At 44.7% G+C, this 13895-nt stretch overlaps 1 protein-coding gene across 2 annotated transcripts in view; it reads right to left on the bottom strand.

The window, feature by feature from the left end:
• The window catches only part of VWCE (von Willebrand factor C and EGF domains), a 40376-nt gene extending 27103 nt beyond the window's left edge, over positions 1-13273 (bottom strand). Inside the window, exons 1-4 of one of the 2 annotated variants that reach the window (XM_072985500.2) lie at positions 12675-13273; positions 10712-10806; positions 4432-4521; positions 3301-3429 (exon numbers count right to left, since the gene is read on the bottom strand). In XM_072985500.2, the coding sequence (XP_072841601.2) occupies positions 3301-3429; positions 4432-4521; positions 10712-10806; positions 12675-12784 (424 nt within the window). In that variant the 5' untranslated portion in view covers positions 12785-13273. The remainder of the gene's footprint in view (positions 1-3300; positions 3430-4431; positions 4522-10711; positions 10807-12674) is intronic. The other variant, XM_072985501.2, reaches the window with a different exon arrangement.
• Positions 13274-13895: the final 622 nt, after the last annotated feature.

A 13895-nucleotide genomic window follows, 5' to 3' on the forward strand; every position in this document is an offset into this window, starting at 1 on the left:
AGGGGAAGCCTTGCTGCAATTTTGGTGTCTCCAGATGTCGGTGTGTGTGTGTTTTATAGCCAAATGAATCAATGAATCAAAAGTGCTAAAATTTCATTGATTTGTATTCATCGGGGGCATTGATTCATACAAATACAAATTAATGAATTAGCAATCTTTTGAACAAATTTTGTTATTTTTTTTAATTCGTGCCCATCACAAGCATCATCAAATCCAGTCCTCTGATGAAGCAGGAAGTCCACAGCTGAAACATCCTTGACAAATGGCTATCAACCCATTTAGAAAACTCCAGTGAAGAAGTATCAACCTTCTCCTGAAGTAGCCCATTCCACTGCTCAACAGCAATTACCATCAGGAAGTTCTTTCTAATGTTTAGTCGAAATCTCCATTCTTATAGTTTGAATCCACTGTGTGGGGTCGGTCCTACACTGTGGTGCTCTATCTTGTTTAAGAGCTATCGTTTAGACATGCAGTGACATTTTGGGTGACTGACATCTACTGCTATTCCTCTCCATATTGGGCCACATTCACTATCATTTTTCTGGTCAGCAGTCTGTGCCATTTTAGCAGTACAAAGTTGATTTTCGGTTTTAAAATTTTCCACTAAAACACAGTTGTGGCTAATAATTTTTTTTTTAAAAAAGCACAGTTCCAGCAGCAAAATTGTAATGTGTTTTAGCACTAAGAGTTTTAGTTTTTCACCTGACCAATTTGCGGCATTTTTTAAATCTAAAGTGGAGGCCATCCGCCGGGAGCTCTCTCCTTTTTTAAATGCAGTGAATCGAGCTGAGATGTCCAGCGCTCCGTCTTGCCCGGTTATTTTCGACTCTTTCCAGCCAGTAACGCCTGATTCTGTGGCCAGGGTGCTTGACCGCTGTCGGGCCACCACCTCCTCCTTGGACCCTTGCCCGGCCTGGCTAATCAAAGCAGCCAGGCCGAAAACAACTGAATGGGCCACAGCAATAATAAATGGGTCTTTCCTTGAGGGCAGATTCCCATCTGCCCTCAAGGAGACACTCATTAGGCCCATACGAAAGAAATCTAGTTTGGCGGCGGACGAAATTGGCAATTACAGGCCCGTCGCCAATATTTCTTTCATGAGCAAAGTGGTGGAGAGGGTGGTGGCAGACCAGCTTCAGGCACTCCTGGATGAAACAGATGCCCTGGATCCATTCCAGTCGGGCTTCAGGCCGCGCCACGGGACAGAGACGGCATTGGTCGCCCTGTATGATGACCTTCTGAGGGAGGCCGACAGGGGCAAAACGTCTCTGCTGGTCCTCCTCGATATTTCGGCGGCCTTTGATACCGTCGACCACGGTATCCTCCTGGGGAGGCTCTCCGAGTTGGGAATCGGTGGCCTGGCGTTAGCCTGGCTCCGTTCCTTCTTGGAGGACCGTCCCCAGAGAGTTCAGCTTGGGGAGAGTGTCTCGGCCCCGTGGAACTCCAACTGTGGGGTTCCACAGGGGTCGATTATCTCCCCAATGCTATTTAACATCTATATGAGGCCACTAGCGGGGGTCATCAGGGGGTGTGGAGCGCTGTGTCATCAGTATGCTGATGACACCCAGCTCTACATCTCCTTTTTACCAACAGCAGGTGATGCCGTCCTGTCCCTTCAGCGCTGCCTGGGGACTGTACTGGAATGGATGCAGGAAAATGGCCTGCGGCTGAACCCGGACAAGACGGAAGTCCTGAGGGTGGGCCCCCCCGTGGTTGGTGGCTTGGTTGGCTCTCTCTCGTTTGGGGGGGCCACCCTGGCTCCGGTGAGTGGGGTCCGCAGCTTGGGCATACATTTGGACCCGACGCTCACCATGGAAACACAGGTGGCGTCGGTTGTCCGCTCCGCCTTTTTCCACCTTTGGCGGATTGCCCGGCTGCGGCCCTATCTTGACTCGGGGGCGCTCACCACCTTAGTACACGCGCTCGTAATCTCAAGATTAGATCACTGCAACGCGCTCTACGTGGGGCTACCTTTGAGGCTGATACGGAAACTCCAGATGGTGCAGAATGCAGCAGCCAGACTCCTTACCGGAGGGAGAAAATTCCATCACATTTCTCCTACCCTGGCTAGACTGCATTGGCTGCCCATTCGTTTCCGTATTGACTTCAAAGTTTTAATGCTCACTTATAAGGCCCTAAACGGTTTGGGACCTCGATACTTGGCGGAACGCCTTCACCCACCAAGCTCTACCCGGACCACCCGCGCGACCCAGGAGGTGAGGCTGAGGAGCCTGACGCCGAGGGAGGCCCGGAGGGAGAAGACACGAAACCGGGCCTTCTCGGCGGTGGCTCCTCGCCTTTGGAACAATCTCCCTCCTGAGATTCGCGCGGCCCCTACGCTGGGTACATTCAAAACTCAACTGAAAACATGGCTGTATGTCAAGGCCTTCCCTCCTGCCAGCACCTAATCTAACTTAATTTATTTTTCTCTCCTTTATCTATTTATTATTTGCAATTATCTATGATTTTTGTCATTTTCTGTTAATTGATTTTTAATTTATTTTATTATAATTGTATATATGTTCTTGTTAGCCGCTCAGAGTGGTATAGATTTACCAGATGAGCGGGATATAAATCAAATAAATAAATAAATAAATAAAATAAATAAAGACCAAATTACGAAAATAAAATAATGAATAAGCAACTGACATTTTCAGGAGAGTATCCATTCGAATCTGTGGCACCAAGCTAACAAAATTTATGTGGCATATTAAAAATTAACATTTTTTTTTTAAAAAATAAGCTCTTATTGACTTCAGTTCATTTCTTGAGATGCCTAGTCTTATTTGGCATTTTATTTAGCCTAGCTTGCCTTGCCCTCTTTATCTGATAATGCCTAGCTTGCCTTGCCCTATCTAGTGTCCGCCCAGATCATGAATATTAATATGCTGTCTGCATGGACCAGTGAGGGTGCTGGAGGGTTGGAGGCACGAGGTATAAGAGTCTCTGCAGGGGGAGGAGAGATTTAGATTGGAGATTAGAGGGAGATTGGAGTTTGAGTTTGGAGCTGAGAGAGAGTTTGGGAAGGCGGTAGAGAACAGAAAGGAAGGTTGTTTCGTTGAGAGTTAACAACAGTGACTGCTAAAATAGTGTGCTTGGGTGTGTTATTTCTCTCCCGCACCCATAACTGACTAACATGGATAGAAAGTCGTTCCTTAATACGTGCTATACTTGCCACAGTTAGCTGCATTTCCACATGCGTATTATTGTGGTAAACCAATGACTGGACATTGTGTACAGTCTGCCTGTTATGTTTAGAAATAGTGCTGAAGTTCATGGTGAGGAAATCTTTTAGCTTACCTGCACAACGTACACCATTGGCTGTCTCAGTCATGGAGAATCCCAGAGGGCACACCCGCGCCACCTCCTGGCAGCCCCCATGATTGCAGGCAATGTCACAGCCATACTCTCCACAGGCACCAGGAGGCTCTGAAAAGACAAGAAGAGCAGATTCCAAGGTAGTTTTGTAAGACAGGGAAATAGGACTTCACTGAAAGGGATTGAATAAGCATGGCCCCATACACAAGTACAAAAACCTTTCCTTTAAGGCAGGCTTTTAGGTAAATAATTGGCTGCTGAGGATGGGGTTTTTAAGGTGGGAGATCTTAAAAAATCTTTTGAATGATGCATTTAAATCTTTTTTTCCACTAGTTTTAATTGTAATAAGTTTAATTTTTTTTTTCATATTGTAATTGATCGTGTTTTTAACTATTTTGATACTTTTTTTCTTTAAAGCTTGGTAACCTACCTTGGGTCCTTTTTGTTGGGAGAACATTTTAAACAAACAAACAAACAAACAAACAAATGCAAATATAAAGATTTGATTTCATTTGTGTACTTAGTTAATGTCAGGTTCTAAGTTTAATGGAGAGTTCATTAAGCATAGTAGTCTCTTTAAATAGCAGTGTATCCTCCTGCTCTTTCTGCTGAATGATATTTGCCCAAAGTCCTGCCTGAGTAAGACCCAATCTGAATTCTGTCCTCCACTTGCCTGCAAAACTAATGGGTAACTTTAGGTTCAAGTGGGCCCCTTTCTACATAAATGAATCCCACCTTTTCATTTTACTTGACAGTGGGTGGCAGCAGCCAATAGCTGGGTTCAGAATATGCCATTTTGGGTCAGGGTGATGCTCCCTAGGGGAATTAACATCACTATTTGAAAAATGAAGAACAGGAATGCAACACGGTTGAAAGAAGAGACATCAGCAGAAATTATTTCTATCTTGCTATTAATAAAAGTTCAAAAGTCCTAGATGGTACAGTAGTTTGCAAACCCACTCACTTGTCACCTTTGCCTCCCAACCACCAGATGTTAATGCCTCCCCAAGCCCAGAAACAGAAAGTCTCCAGCTTGTGGTCATTTGGTTGGCTTCTGCTTCAGTCCTGATGGCAAACCAAAACTCTAGCAGTATTCTAGAGATATCTCCTTACCTTGACAGGTAATGCCCTGTCCTCCATCCCTACAGGAGCAGACATTGGGAGCAATGCAGAAACCACTGCCACAGCCAAAGGAACAAAGTGCTGTGAGAGAGGACAAGACAGGTATCAATCAGGCCAGGCAAGAACGATAACGAACCCTCAGTCAGGTAGAAGAGGACATCTCCCACCCGAAGAACACAAGAGCCCGGGCAGGAGAGACACACTGGTCTGTCAAGGCACAGCTACACTTACAGCAATTACAGCTTCTCTTTAAAGCAGAGGAACACAGCGTTTCTGGGAAAGTCTTTCAAAAAAAAAAAAAGAATGACTGGGTTAAATGGGATCAAAACTCAATTTAGTCATTAAAAATACACATAATCCAGTCACAGTAGGATACCAAGAAGTTGGGCATTAGTAACACTGTCTGTTGTAGGACAGTTAAAATGCCTCAAGTCCCCAAAATGAAAGTGAAAGTAGCTAGAAATCCAATGAGTTTTTTATATGTGTGTGTTAACAATGCAGGATGCCCCTGCAACATATTTAAAAGATTAAGCTGTAGATACTGGTGGCTTCTTCAGTGGCAGATCCAGAGGGAGAACACAGCTGCAATACAAGGATATCTGCAAGCGAGATCTGAAGGCCTTAGGAATAGACCTCAACAGATGGGAAACCTTGACATCTGAGCATTCAGCCTGGAGGCAGGTGGTGCATCGCGGCCTCTCCCAATTTGAAGAGACCCTTGTCTAACAGGCTGAGGCAAAGAGGAAGTCCCGAAACCAGCAAAATCAGGAAGCTGGACAGGGGACAGATTGTACTTGTCTTCAGTGTGGAAGGGATTGTCACTCTCGAATTGGCCTTCTCAGCCACACTAGGCGCTGTTCCACAACCTCTATTCAGAGCATACCATAGTCTCTCAAGACTGAAGGATGCCTACACACTTCAGTGGCAATTCCTTTGTTTTGGAATTTTTGTTTTGCACAAGAGAGGGGCAGAGGAGGATTAGGTTCAACAAATACAGCCTTGATAGGATGCATGTAGCTCCAAGGTTGCAATTTGCCTACCTTTGAACTGGGAAAACAGACAAGCCTATGTAGGTTCAATCAGGAACAGTAAGGCTGCTGTTTCAATGACAAATACTTTGGGATTTGCCTGCAATTAGTACGGGTGAATTTGAAGTAGTTTTCAATGATCCCATGATGCAAAGCTCTATGCAAATCAGCCCAGCTGTTTTCATTTCTGGTTTGGAGATTTTCCTCCTGCCCCTGGGGACTTCTACATTTCAAAAGCCAGAATGATTTGAACAGTGTTTTCTCTTTAATTCTTTAATTCGTTCTACAAAAGAAGGGGAGCACAACTCTTGTGTTGTGTTGTGGTGACTTACTAAGCTGGACGTGATGTTTTGGGACAGTGGGAACACTCACTCGTTCAATCTTTCTCCTTATTCACCCCAAAGGTTTTTTTTTTAAAAAAAAATCTTTTAAACAAACTATCAAATTTAGCACTAGATCATTTTATCACTGCATTGATACGTTACTTTAGCACTAGATCACCTCTGCACAAAGATAAGAAAGATAAGAAAGATAAGAAAGGAGAGCTGTGAATTGCCAGGTGAATGGTATCAAAGGCAAGAGGGACTGTGGGATATAGGCATATATCAAAACACATTGGATGGAGGGCCAGTGTGGACATTAGCACCAAAACCATCTGTAGTCTCCCTATGATCACCTAAACTGAATACAGCTGTACAAGAGATGGCAAATCAAGCCACACTACTGTAGTTGCACCCTAAAAACTTGGGGTGCCATTTTTAAAAGACAATTCGCTGTTTCTATTGTTGTTAGTATTTTGAAAATTAACTTGTTAACATTACTTGTTATTTGAAGAATGACATTACTTCCAATTACACCACCACCATCATTTAAAAAAAAATTAATGGACAAAATCTTCCAAAATTATTTCATCAACACTATTTTAAGTAATGGGCAAGCATTACTTACCACATCCCCAAAGTAACAGTGCTATGGTAGAGATGGGGGTATTTGTATACAAATATCCCTGCACAGGTGGCGTTAACGAGGGTCCAGCCCCATGGAGCCAGATTGTCCACTCACTGATCCGCCGTGGACGTGGATGGCAGGATTCTATCAATGGCTCTGCAGCGTGCGATCGGCTCACCACTCTTGGCAGGAGGCCTTGCTGCAAGCTCGAAGAGTGGCGAGCGGATCACGCGCTGCAGAGCTATTCGTACAATCGCGCCATCCGCATTGGATTGGTGAGTGGCCCGTCCGGCCCCATGAGGCTGGAGCCTCGTTAACACTACCTGTGCAGGGATATTTGTATATGAATACCCCCATCTCTACTTACCAAAAACTACATTACTTTACAAAAGTCAGTAGGCTTTATACTTAACATTGTTACTTGTGACACGTGCTCTGTGAGGAATCCCATTTTGTTCGATGGTGCTTACTTCTAAGAAAGCAACCTTAAGTATTCTAGATCACTGGTTCTTAACCTTGGGTTACTCAGGGGTTTTGGACTACAACTCCCAGAAGCCTTCACCACCAGCTGTGCTGGCTGGGGTTTCTGGGAGTTGCAGTTCAAAAGCATCCGAGTAACAAAGGTTAAGAACCACTGCTCTAGTTTATATAAAAATGAAAGCTTGTTTTTACTCAATGAGCATTCCTACCCTGCCTATCATCCTCTATCATGATATATAAAGGCTTCCTCCAAGGAAATTTCTGCTAGTCATTTAGTGAGCATACCAAGAATTCTTGACTAGATCTCCCTCGTTTCATTATAGAACTGCAATCCCCATGCTGTGCAAACGTTGCATGGTCTGAATGCTAGGATTTATTGCAAAATGAAAATCACAGCTGCCTTGCCTTGCCTTTCCCAAAGAACAAGTCAGCAGCACCATCCGGAATGCCCTCAGAATATAAATGCATGTTTTTTTTTTTTAAAAAAAGGAACAATCTAGTAACTCCTATTCTATCAATATTTCTCCCACAAATTTCTCTCTCATCCATAATTTCTGTACAGGCAATTCTGCCACATGCCTCACTACAACAGGAGGCACAGCTCCAGGTCTGGGCTCGGCAAACTGTAGCTGTCGTGATCTCTAGCAAAAAATGGTTGTTGCACTGACTGTTCCCCTCTTCAATGACCAGATGCTTGAAATGAATGAGAACAGATGGGAGTAGCCACTAAGGCATCAACAGCTGGATCATATATGTCATTAGGCAGACAAATGAACAACTCAAATGGGGAGCACCAGAACTGAAAACAGATGTAGAAGAGCTTCATATTGGCACGGTATTATGTTTCAGCAGTGCTACAGTGGGAAAATTCTGTTTTGACAGGTGTGATGGCATGGCATTATGCACTATCTTTATAGCCGCATGGTAGAGAAGTGTGCAGTAAAGCGAGCCATCATCACAGGGTTGTCAAGGCATAAAACAGCCGGAAGTGGTTTACCATTGCCTTCGCCTGTGCAGTACTAACAAGAATGGCTCGGAATGCTGCTGCGATCGTCTATGAAAGACCCTCTTTCTGCCTTTCACTGCTGCTTTTGCCCAGTAACTGCCTTTCAATAATTTGTCTGGCCCCATTGCCATTCCAATTATCCATTCTCTTCTGTCGATGCAGTTGATATTACTGAAAAGAAAGAGTGGATCCATGTCTGGTGTGTCAACGTTGGTTTTTCTGCCTTGTATGGCTCCATTAAGAGTGTAGACTAGAGATGAGGGTATTTGTATTCTATCGACGGCTCCGCAGCGCTCCATCCACTCGCCACTCTTAGAACTTGCAGCAAGTCTTGTCCTCCCGCCTCATGCTAGGAGTGATGAGCGGATCATGTGCTGCAGAGCCATTGGTAGAATCCTGCTGTCCACATCTGTGGTGGATCGGTGAGTGGACCGTCCGGCTCCATGGGGCTGAACCTTTGTCAACACTACCTGTGTGGGGATTTTGTTGTTGTTGTTTAGTCGTTTAGGATATTCGTACATAAATACGAATACCCCCATCTCTAGTCTAGACTTCTAAAGAAATCTAACCTCATGGGGATATTGCTCTCAGCTTTCATGATACAAACCAACCTCTTTACCATTTTAAGGCCATCCAAGAAGGCCTAGTGCTGGAAAATGAGACTCTCAGGTCAAATTGTGTTTTGGGGGAAAGCAAAAGATGAGTACAAATGGCTGAATACTCAATGAAGCAATGAGATGAAAGCTGAAACATCCTCCAGTTGCTTATTTCAGCTGAAAGGACCTTTAGTTGCTTCCAACATTGCAAAGAAATAGAACAACCAAAAAATTAAAACAATAGATCTCATCCATAAGATCAAAGGAACCAAAGGAAATTTTAAACCAAGATTAGAATTGTGAAGAAAATCAATAGGAGAATATAGTACCTGATGGGAATAAATTAAAGAGAAAATGGACACAATATGCTAAAGAACTATACAGAAGGGATACAAGCATGATGCATTCCTTTAAAGGATAATATTTTGATGAAGAATTCTCAGTTTTAGAAGGTGAAGTGAAAGCTACTCTTCAAGTAGGTGGAAGAAATAAATCAATAGAAGTAAATGGGGATACCAAAAGGATTATTTCAAGATAGAATACACAGAATGTATCATAGAAAGAGCTGGATTTTATTCTGTTAGAGATGTGAAAACTGGTGGAAGCAATAGCAATAATTTAAGATATTAGGATATTACGCCTTTTGTACCTTTATTGCTATCTTTGCCTTCTTGTTGTTTATTAATATGTTATTGTTGATTTCATTGTTGTTTTCTGCAATTTGGTATACTGGCTGTTTGTACACCATTCAGAGAATGCCTGTTCACTCTGGGGTGGTATAAAAATGTAATAAACAGATAAACCAATCAACAAATAAACTTTGCTGGCAGAAAACAGTAATTATTTTAAATTTAAATGGAAGCAACTGATGAAGGTTAAAGAGGAAAGTACAAAGCATGATTACAGCTAATAATTAAAAAGATTAAAATAATTAAAGAAGAATTATATAACTGTAATGTAAAATCACTCACGACATTTTGGAAACCATTCGTTCATAGGGTGAGAATTAATCAAATATTTTGAAATAAGAACCAATATAAATTAAATTTAAATCAATTAAATGAAACTCTTACTTCAAGGTGACCTATCAGCACATAACAGTAAAATAATATTGATACTGAAGAAATCAAAATAGGTGAAGATTTTCTATACCTTGGCTCAGGGACTGCAGCCAAGAGCTCAGAAGAAAACTGAAACTTGGAAGGATAGCTGTGAAGGAACTAGAAAAGATCCTTAAATGTAAGGATGTGTCACTGAAAACTAAGATCAATATCATCCATACTCTGATATTCTTCATTACAGATGTGAAATCTAAATAATAAAGAAAACTGACAGGAAAAAAGGAGAGACAATTTTAATATGTGGTATTGGAGGACAGCCTTACAGATACGATGTGTTCAACATCAGATCAAGCATGAACTCTTGTTAGAAGTCAAAATGTGAGTGTATTATACCTTGGATGTATCGCAAGAAGACAAGACCCCCTGGAAGAGAAAATACTGCTAGGGAAAAGTAGATGGCAGTAGGAAAAGAGGAAGACTTAACATGAAACAGATTGACATGGACCTTAGCTTGTAAGACCTTAACAGCAGTATTAATGATAGGACCTTTTGGAGTCATTCATTCATAGGATCACTTTTAAGTAATACATGACATGTTTTTATATGGCACATTATCTCTCATAGCTCCCCACCCCTGCAAAGAATCTCTGGAATTGTAGCTCAACAAAGTTCTGAAAATTCCGAAATACCTTATTTACCTCCTCCATGAGCTGGCTGGGTAGCTCACTGAGCCAGGTTGGGTGTTCCCCACTATGCCTTGAAGGACAAGAGCCAGCCTGTGTGGTTTGGAGCAAGCCACATGGTCTCAGAGCACCTCCAGAAAAAAGGGACTAGAAAAGCACTTCTAAGTATTCTATACCTAGGAAACCCCACAAAGGATTGCCATAAGTTGGAATTGATTTGGCAACATGCAATTAAACTAAATATTTATAAACATTTTTAGTGTTCCTTGGTCTATTAAAAGGTGCCCATTTAATCTTGTACCAAGTTGGTGTCATGGTAGGCTAGACTGGCCTATGGACTTCAGCTAAATATCTCACCCATTTTTAAAAATTCCTTGAATGCTCTTCAAAGATTATTTTAACCCAAGGAAGAGTTTCGGGAGCAATACTGATCATAAACAAGACATGTTGCTTTCTATAAAGCACTTACGCAGGATGCACTGCCCACTGCCCGGAGATGGTGTCCACCCAGGACAGCAGCCACTTCCAAAACCAGACAGGCAAACATGTGGACCAATGCGACGTCTAGGAATTAAAAAAAGAGACCGAATAAGAATTTGGAAGACCAAAGGAGTGCTTCCCAACTTTAGCTTTTCCTGTGGGTTTGGGCAGTTGATCATCTTCCACAGGCCAGAATGAACACCATTTAGGTTCAAGGCTGCCTAAACACAAGGTGGCTTACATGCAGGCTACCTCTTCTTATGAAGCAAGTCAGGCTGGTTGTGCATCAACTGGCATAATTAAGGGGTCCCAACCGAGTTGCAACTAAATTCTAAACAAACACTGCGAGTGGCAGGAGAAGCCATGGGGCAGCTCAAATAATATTGCACAGTTCAATCGTTCCTAGCCTCTGGGGACCGCAGGCAGGCAAAAGGACCAGGGGCAATGGGAGTCACAGCCTAATAGTGTCTGGACAGTCACAAGTTGTTCACAAGCAGTCCCGTGTATCATGTTCTTTAGGTAGCTTGTTAAGGAAACATGTGATCATAGGTTTGGTACAAGGGGGTTTATTTACTCATATGACAGAGAATGTAGTAACTGTCTTAGGTTTATTTCACAGGAAAAAGACAGAAATACTGACAAAGCGCTGACGAAACTGGTGCATTGGAACAAAAAGGGGGGGGGGTGAACAAGACACTGATGCCCAGAGGCAAACAAGCACACAAGAAGCAGGTTCAGAAAGCTTCATCAACCATGGTAAACATTGCACGGGGCTAAACGACACAGCCGCCCTGGCCATAGTCTGTGTGTTTGAGTTCTCATCTTGTTTGTATTGAAACATATTTGTAGAAAGAGTTTTTTTCTACGTTTTTTGTCACAGGCACAAGCTACAGCCCTGCACTCTATCTGAAGCCTTCCAGATGTGCAAAACTTCAACTCTGGAAGGAGATCATTAGGTGTGGAGTATATATCAACCTACATCTGAAAAACCTGGGCTTTGGATGCTGATGAACCCTCGTTTCATCCCAGGAACATCCACAGAAATCATTTCGAAGAGGGGCAAGGGGGGCTATTCTCTTCCTTAGCTTAGCTCTGCCTACGCTTCTTTCCACGTAGCTGGAGTGTGCGTGTTTTTGCTTCATGTAATAACAATAATTGTGTGCCATCAAGTTACTTCTGACTTACGGCAACCCTTTCCAGGATTTTCTAGGTAGACAGTAGTCAGAAGTATTTTACTGTTCCCTTCTTCTGGGGATATTTTGGGACTGTGCCGTTTGTCCGAGGCCACACAGAGTGATTCTGCTGGGATGCATAGTAGGGAATTGAACTCCCAGCCTCTGGCTCCATAGCCGGGTGCCTAACTCAATGAGCTGTCCAGCCAGCTTTATTTTATGTACATGTGTACATTTAAAGAAATACCAGATTCAAGATTCCCAGGGGTGGAGTGCCCTCCCTTGCTCCCCCAGACCTCCCCCCCCACCGTGCTTCGTCCACCACACCTCCAAACTCTGTACCTCAGTTACTCAGCCAATATTTCTTCCCCTTTTCTGTGGTTGAGCAAACAGACTCGCGCTTGTCACCCTAATCTGTGCCATGGCCATCTGTATGGTTTGCAGCGGGGCGGAGCGGAGATTGAAGAGAATCAAGAAGCCAAATCAACAGCAGGGAAGTTTTAGGGTCATAAAGAAGTGGAAACGCGTGGTGGGCACCCGTCTGGAGGCCAAATAGTTCTCCAGCTTCTTCCTCCCAGTCCAGGCATCCAAGGTGCCAGAAGCACCACCAAAGACCACGGGTTACCCTGTACTCGCTTCACTCTGGTGTAATTTGTGGGAGCACGGGAAAGGCTTGAATACAGCTCAACGGGACAAGGTGCCCCTAACGTCCCTAGACAAGTCAGGGGCTTGGATACACCGGGAGGGGAGGGATGGACATGGGGTGGGGGTGGGGGGTACCTCTCCACGGCGAAGTTGGCCAGCTTCTTCCTTCCTGTGTAGACTCGCGCGGGGCCCCCTGGAAGGAGCACAGCTAGACAAACAACCTGGAAGAGCAGCTCGGCATACATGACAGGCGTCTCCCAGTCGGCACAGATGGATGGATGCTCCCACCAGAGAGAGAGCGAGCCAGCCAGCCTGCCTGCCCGCCTGCCCTCCCGCCGTCCCGCCGGCCCGCCCGCTTGCTTTCCTTTCTTCCTCCCACTCGCTCCCTCCCTCCCTTCCCGCACAGGCCCCTCTCTACAGCATGGCTTGCAACTGTCTGGACTCTCCGTCCCACCAAGGATGAGGCTGGGGGCGCCTTCTAGGCAGAGGAAGGGGAGCGAGGATCAATGAGCTCAGGCTGGGGGCAGCATTGGGAAGACTCGGAGACTCCTCCTCCTCCTCCTCCTCCTCCCAAGCCAGGCTCAGATTGCGTCCCGCCGCTCCCCCAGCCCATGTGCTAGCAATGGAAAGGGGGGGGGGGAAGGAAAACTCTCCCTCTTGCTCTCTTTCCGTGCGTGCGTGTGCACACGCGTGTGTATGTGCAAGCGTGTGCTTGCCTCTCCCCCCCACACCCCCACACCCAGTCTCCCCGTGGGGCAGAGAGAGGCACCGGAGAGGAGATGCGGTGGGAGGATCCCAGCATTCCAAACACAGCGGTTCTGTTGTTTTGAGACTCCGCTCGCTCGCTCGCTCGCCCCCAACCCCAGCTCTCTCCCCTCCTCGCAAGAGTCTCCTTTTCCAGATCTGGCAAGGCTCGAGAAGACCCCCCCTCCCCCCTTCTCTGGGCTGCTTTCCCGGCTGTACCAAAGAGGAGCTGAAGCAGATAAAGTGTTCCAAGCCAGATCCACGGCGAGGCACGCGTCAAATGTGAATAACAGGGGTGCCACTCGTGATCAGCCGGGTGCCTTGTCCCAGACAGGAGTTGCGCACAGATAGACAGACAGACGAAAAAGCATGAACTTTCTTCAACTGCCACTTAGCGTTTTCCTTTGCATGCCTGAAAAAAAACAGGTGTTTCCATATTTGACTCAGACTATGGTGACTGAGGCAGACTTATAAGCACATTACACACACCATAGTCTTAATTGGAAAACCATTATTAAAACCTCCCTAAGAAGAGTGGGATCCCAGTTCAGGGCAGAAATAGCAGCAGTTGCTAAGACAAGCCGCTGCAACGCATCTCTGAAAGAATGGCCC

This window comes from Pogona vitticeps, chromosome 1 (genome assembly GCF_051106095.1).
Source record: "Pogona vitticeps strain Pit_001003342236 chromosome 1, PviZW2.1, whole genome shotgun sequence".
NCBI lineage: Eukaryota > Metazoa > Chordata > Lepidosauria > Squamata > Agamidae > Pogona > Pogona vitticeps.